The following is a 7,565-nucleotide window of genomic DNA, read 5'->3' as shown; positions in this document are numbered from 1 at the left end:
AAGAGGAATCGGTTGAGCTTAAGTTGAAACTGTTTGAATTCATTTTCTACGTAAGAAATGTAAGATAGAGTGAGGTTTTCTAATAATAACTGCAAACGATTTATGTGTTTGTGTGTAAAATAAATGAAAGAATGGTGTTTATTTATAGTGAACTAATTTGTAATTCTTCTTCAGAAATAACTGAATATAAAGAGACAAAGATCACATGGGCTATGACAAACACTGGATTAGAACCACACAGAAATTGAATGGAGAAGAAGGGTTTCACATGGGCTAACAAAGGGGAAATTAAGATACTGACACAATTATATATAAAGAGACAAATTGATATAATTGAATAAAGAGACAAAGATCACATGGGCTATGAAAATGGGATAGTGGAAAAGATCCATTTTACTGATTAATTGATAAAGTACAAATAATTGGAAATGAGTACAAGAGGTTGAACTGGAATTGAAAACTTATCACTACTGAAAATGAAGATTACAATGCCTAAGCATCATTAGTGAAACTTTTAATTTTGTTCTGAAGTATTACTATCATTTCATCTTCCCACTGTTCTCGGTTTACTTTCTGTTCTAGACGAGCTAGTTGCTCCCAGTGGATCCTATGTTGTTCTAGCTCAATTTTCCGTTGTTTCCTTGCCTCCTTGCGCTCCTGTATTTCAAGCCTCTTCATTTTTGCTTCGTTTGACACATTCATCGAATCCCCAAATAGCTGCAATCGGGTGTTGAATGTTTCTAATTCCTTAAATGCTTCACTTGATGGAGCTTTACCCTTCAACCTCGACTTAGCCTTTTTAATTCCTTCAGCACGAGCTACTCTCTCATCACCGACACCCACGCTGGTCGGTGTGGTAGGTGAGGAATTGTCACCCTCATCCCGTGTCCTCTTCCCACTACTTCCGCTCCCTACAGACTCATCCGTCAGTGGAGTTGAATGTGGACGTCCCACCGAAGGCTTGAATGTTTGTTGGTCCAAGAAAGACCGGAATTTGTCCCACTTCCTAATTTGGATCCATTCCTCGTAGAAGGTGAATCATTCGAACGAGTTCTCATGGATTTTGTGGGCCTGTTGGATAACATCATCTTCGTTATAGCCACTTCCCTTTCGCTTCCGGGCCTTATCATAGCTTCCGCACCACTTTAACACGGCTTCAGAGATTCGCATCCACCTTCCCTTCAAACTACTAATAGTTCGTAGGGATATTTCAACTGGATTCGATTCCCTGGCAGCATCGTATGCGTCCAAGACTCTGTTCCAAAATACACCCTTCTTTTGATTTGTGCCGATAATTATGTCGGTGCTGGTGTTCATGTAGGCGGATATAAGAGCCGCAGTTTCTGATCGCGACCAACCTCTATTGTTTGAACAACCAACACGAAATTCCGGAGTTGATTGGAGTGGTTGCTGTAACATTTGAGTGAAGTTTTGATGGGGGGAAGGAGTTTCATTTCCCTCACCATCATCCTCGCATTCTTCATTTGCCTCATCTTCTTCAGATAAGACATTGCTCGATTCCCAAATATTGGGATTCGGTTATTGTGACGGAAAATAACCAGATGCAGCACCATATTCACCGTAACCCATTGGTGTCATGGATGGATGTGGAAAATTTGAACTGCTTTGAAAAAAATTATATTTTGAGGGAAATTTGGTGGATTATATGGGAAACTTGACTGGGGTCTTTGAGGATAAACACCAGAAAAATTATGGGGAATATTTGTGGGTGTTTGTGAAAAATTAGGGGGATTTGGATAGAAATTGGCTTGATTTGGGATAATATTTTGACCCAAATTTTTTTTCTGCTTTCTATTTGTATTGGGGTTGGTATTAGCATCCATAATTATAATTTATAATTGGAAAAAATAAAAAATTAATATTAATAGTAATAATAATAATAATAATAATAATAATAATAATAATAATAATAATAATCTTAATAAACAGAAAAAAATAATAATAATAATAATAATAATAATAATAATAATAACGATAATAATAATAATAATAATAATAACGATAATAATAATAATAATAATAATAATAATAATAATGATGATGATAATCTTAACAATCTTAATAAACAGAAAAAAAAATAATAATAATAATAACAATAATAATAATAATAACGATAATAATAATAATAATAATAATAATAATAATAGTAACAATAATAATAATATTAATGATAATAAATAAAAATAATAATAACAATAATAATATTAATATTGGTAAAAATAATAATAATATTGGTAATTAGTGAGGGGATTTTTGAAGAGAAAAATATAGTAGAAAAGAAAATGGATTTTTAAAGTTGAAGAAAGTATATCAATATGGGTGTCTATTTATAGAGGGGAAAAAAAGAAAAACGTTGGTAATTTTTTTTTTTTTTTGGATTTGTATTTTGTAAAATATATCCGTTGTAAAATTACAACGGATATATTTAAAACTGACAACACGTGTCAAGCAGCGGCTGGGCCAAGTGGCGCGCTCCCTTGAAACGACGTCGTCAAACAACGTCGTTTTGCTTTTAGTTGAGTGGAAAAATTGGGTGGGGCACACAACGAATTTGTTCCTCTAACTGATTGCAGCAACAATCGAACTTGCAACCACTCAAGATGAACAAACTTAGAGTTTGCCATTAAGCCAACCATTTTATTGTTCACTCATTGTGAACCATTTAATTGTTCACCCTTAAGGGTGCTCTTAAGCCTGACCAAACATTTTGTTAGTCCGGTTATTGTTTGTAAGGCAATACAAGCTTCTCACACCCTCATTTCCACTCACCACCGCCAACAATACTCACACTCAATCCTACTTCACTTTCTCTCTCCTCCCTTACCTTTTAACTCACCCCTATTTTCTCTCTTCTCAACGTTATGCTAAATTCATCCATTTTATTTATCCATGATTTATGCTTGAATTGAAGAGGATGGAGAGAAGAGAGAAAATAAAGATTGTTGATTATATTTGTCCATGATTTATGCTTGAATTAGCTTGATAATTGCTTGAAATTCTTGGATTTTTCGAAAAATGCCCAAAAAAAATTGATTTGGGGCTTTCTTGTGTGATGTATAATTGTTGAAATTGATTCCTATGTGATTGTATGTTGAATTGTGAACATTTTGATAATAAATGCATGTATTTTGGTTGAGAAATGAGCATGTTATGTTATATCCATGAGCTTACTACGGGACCTTCAATGGTGGTTCTGCCATTATTTGACCTTTTAATTATTTTTTATAAATAAATTATATTGTCTAGATTATATCATCTATAATAAGTTGGATGATATCATCGATCATCTACAAGTTGGATGATATCATCCATTGTCTAAATGTATCCCGTATTAGTTCCATGATAACCTTTATTATATAGGTTTCATGATATTATTTATAGGCTGGATGATATCCTCTATTGCTTCTGTGATATCATCTATAAGCTGGATGATATCATCCATTGCCTAGATTATATTATTTATAGGCTGGATGATATATATCCTCTAATGGTTATATGATATCATTTATAGGTTGGATTTAGTTTGTTGGATGATATACTCTATTGGTTATATGATATCATCTATTATATCTATAAAAATCCTCTATTGATTTTATGATATTCTCTATGTTCCATGATATCTGTAATACCCCGTATTTTTATACGTATTTTTAACTTAAATAAGTATTTCTTAAAGTATTTAAATAATTTGAAATGAATTATTATGGTGTTTCATTAATTTAAAAAGAATTATTTTAATTAAAAGTTTATTTTTAATTATTTAACAATCTTGAAAATATTTTACTTCATGATTTGGAAACTTTGGGACATATTATTTTATAAAAGGAAATTTTAAAGTCAATGGTATTTAAGGAAAGTCAAAATACTAGTTTGAATAGAAAATAGATCATTAAGGGTAGTAAAGGAATTTTAAGTAGGAGGGTTATTGAGAGAGGGTATAACACCCATCATATGAGCAAAATCAAACTTTGCCCAAGGTGGAGAATACCCAAAGGTAAACTCTCTCTCTCTCCTCTTATTTTCTTTCTCATAATTTTTCCCCTTCCCCTTTATTTTAATTTTAATTTTTTTTTTCACCACCACCACCACACACACCATGGTGGCCGGCTGCCGCCACCACCACAGCCGACCGCCACCAGCACAGAGCCGCCAGCAGCAGCAGCCATGGGAGGTGGCGCCAGCCACCCTCCTTTTCCCCCTTGTGTGTGTGTGTGTTTTGTTAAAATAAAAAATTTGTTCTTTTGATTTTTAATTCAATCCACCCTTAATCTAATTATTGTTTTTGGGTTTTGTGATGATCTTTATGATATTTGATAATAAGTATTTTGTATATAAATTTTCAGATTTGATTTTGAATTAAAAAGCCCTAAATTGTAAACCCTAGATTTCTAAGTTTATGTATATTGATGGAAATTGGTTATGGATGATTTAAATTATTGAAATAAGTGTTTTAAAACACAATTGCAACAATTTTAGATGATTTAATAAAGCTGAAATTATCATATATAAGCTATAATTATGTTTTTTGAAAGGATTTTTAATTACCCATTAATTGGGAATAAAAGTAAGGGTTTTAAATTAAATTTCAACTTATTTTAGAGGGTTTATGAGTGATTTAAAGAGCGTATATATTGCTGGAAATTTGTGTGGAATAGATATTAATGTCTCTTTGTAATTTTGGTTTGTAGGAGGTTTCCAAGTGAGTGATTTTATTTAGTCGTGGCGATTTTGAGATCGTATTCAAGGTACGTTCGCATACTTGGTAATTATTTGAATATGTAGAAGCATGCTAGGCTTTGATAAATTAATTCTAAGTAGTATCATGATAGGTATGAGTTGGAATTTGTTGTATGAATTGATGTTGGTGAATGAATTGTGAAGTATGAATTATTTGTGGTGAATCGATGATTGGAATTAGTTATGTTGGCATGTTGAATATGAACCACACTTTTATTGTTGGCATGATAGAGAGCATGTTTAATTAAACTAAATGTTTAATTGAGTTTGGAATATTGAAAGGAATTTTTATTATGGTTCATATTATTTTTATGGATGCTATAAGCATGAGGAAGGAGTTATTTAATTGTCTATGTACACGAGGATTAAATTATATTTTGGTGCCTAAGTGCACTTAAGGTGTTATAAACACCGAGGGATAGGATTTGTGGTGCTTTATGCGCTTAAGGTGTTATTTAACACCGAAGTAGTTTAAAAAGGATTCAACATTAAATTTATGTGGTCACTAATTATTCAAGAATTAAATTGGTATGTTTGATTGCTTGAATGAATAATAATATTTGATTGTGTTACGGTTTGAGAGTCATCACCAAGTATAATAATTTGTAAAGCAATGTAAAGTGAAAGAGATTACGCACCAAAACTCTTGGAACGTATATACCTTGAGTATGAACATATGGGGGGGAGTTATGCGACTTTATATTTGACCATAATTTCTACTGGGAGTACAGGACGTTGTATATTCCTTTTTATTATGCGCGGAAATTCCGCCACTTACAAGTGGTTCTTTTATAGTGGCACGGTTAGCTCCCATGTTAGTACCCTTTTATTGGGGCATGTTTGGGGGAAACCCGTTCGATGCGTAATCAAGCTAAATAGTTAGACTAGTTATTTGTTGAGTAGTTGTGTTGTACGTTGTATGCTTGCAAACAGGTGCAACAAGGTAAGTTGTGTGATGATAAGATAAAAGCATGTTAGTGTGTTTTAGTTACGCTTATGTACTCAGCATTGTTGATTGTGTGTTGTATGTTTGTTTGGGCTTGTCTTTACCTTGGCCCTACGACGACTCATTTCTAATGGTGAGTAGTGGGGACAAGTAGAGAGAAGTTTTTCTGGTGGTGAAGTATTTTCATGATGGCCATGAGTGAAGAACGAATCATGCTTAGTTTCCATAGGAATATGATGTGTTTTATTTGATTTGAATATTATTTATTTTATTATGCTCAGGAGACTAATGTAAGGGTTTTCAGTATTGTTTGGTTTTTAAGGGCCTACAATGGTTTCGAGTTGTAGGTTGACTTTGTTTAATATTGGTTTGACTTAACTTTCATTTGGTTTGACTTTTGAGTTGACTTGTTTTGAATGGTTTTAAAGAAAATCTTCCGCTGTGTGTCTTTGATATTTTCCTTAGCCGTTATCACGGTGGCGGTAATGTCTTAGATTTTCCTATTTCGTATTTTAAAAAGGGCAAAATAGATATTTTAAAGGAAAGAAATTTCTAGGGTGTTACAATATCATCCTAGATGATATCATATACTGTGTATATATATGATATCATCTCGTCTATAGATGATATCATCTGTTTGTTCAATGATATCCTCTATTGGCTCCATGATATCATGTATAGTCTTTATGATATCTTCTATTGGTTATATGATTCATCTACAAACTTGGATTGTTGTAACACATATCCTCCAACAAGTTGTACATATTCTCTAATAAATATTACATATCCTCCATCAAATAATACATATCCTTTAATATACTGTACGTATCCTCTATCAACTAACACATATCCTCCACCAAATACTACATCATATCCTCTAACAAGCTGTACGTATCCTCTATCAAAGATAAATTGTACATATCCTCTATCAAATACTACATAACAAACAATATATATCCTACAACAAACTGTACTATCCTCTATCAAATAACACATATCCTCCAACAAGTTGTACATGTCCTCTATCAAATAATACATATCCTACATCAAATACTGCACATCATATATACTTGACGCACGAATTGTTTGGTGCGGCTTGCCGCACCCAATACCTTCTCAATTGAAATATAGAACTCTCTAATACAACTACAAGTCAATAGTCAACCCATAAATAAACAATGTAGGTTGTTGATAAATTAATGATTTTGCAAGAAAAAAAATAGAGTTTAAAAGGGAAAAATCCCTTTAAAAAAACACTCCACTTTAGCACATGTATTTGTATATAAAAGGAAAATTTGATGGGAATAATCACGCGTTTTACCTCCCTTCTCACATTGGTTTGACCTTTTAATTAGCTCAACATAATGTTTTATATGTGGCTGACCACTTCGTGTGGTCGGGGTTACTTATTCAAAGGTAACCCCTAACCGACTGAGTAACCCCTAACCAAGTAACCCCTAATCAACTGAGTAGCATATGAGTAAGTAACGCCGGCCACACGAAGTGGCCAGCACACAGAAAACGCGTTATTAACTTAAAATATCCAACTTTTACCTGTAAACTATTTAATTGGACACGTCTCTTTTTTTTATATTATATTATATATATATTATTATTATTATTATTGGTTCCAATTTAATTAATTAAATTATACTCCCCCTTCATTTTTAACTAAGTGTTACACTTTGACCGACACTTTGACCAACAATTTAATTGACTTAAATAAAATAAGAGATAAGTGGGGTAGTTTAGTATTAAAAAAATGGTTATTCATCATGTTTGGATGATATATATATATATATATATATATATATATATATATATATATATATATATATATATATATATATATATATATATA

At 32.3% G+C, this 7,565-nt stretch overlaps 1 protein-coding gene across 1 annotated transcript; it reads right to left on the bottom strand.

Annotated features, from left to right (window-relative positions):
• Positions 1-492: 492 nt before the first annotated feature.
• LOC110724476 (glutathione S-transferase T3-like) lies at positions 493-1,419 on the bottom strand. The gene is made up of 2 exons (XM_021903896.1): positions 1,049-1,419; positions 493-1,006 (listed from the first exon to the last, which is right to left on the bottom strand). Exons 1-2 carry the CDS (start codon positions 1,417-1,419, stop codon positions 493-495), a joined length of 885 nt encoding a protein of 294 aa, XP_021759588.1.
• Between the last annotated feature and the right edge of the window lie 6,146 nt (positions 1,420-7,565).

Source organism: Chenopodium quinoa, unplaced genomic scaffold (assembly GCF_001683475.1).
Source record: "Chenopodium quinoa cultivar QQ74 unplaced genomic scaffold, ASM168347v1, whole genome shotgun sequence".
Classification (NCBI taxonomy): domain Eukaryota; kingdom Viridiplantae; phylum Streptophyta; class Magnoliopsida; order Caryophyllales; family Amaranthaceae; genus Chenopodium; species Chenopodium quinoa.
The sequence above is the reverse complement of the archived record's forward strand: the minus strand, read 5'-3'. Positions and strand labels throughout refer to the sequence as shown.

Coding starts and splice junctions, on each gene's coding strand:
- LOC110724476 (XM_021903896.1), bottom strand. CDS start 1,419: ATGTTACAGCAACCACTCCAATCAACTCCGGAATTTCGTGTTGGTTGT. Junction 1,007..1,048: donor CACAAAATCCATGAGAACTC/GTTCGAATGATT, acceptor GATCCAAATTAG/GAAGTGGGACAAATTCCGGT.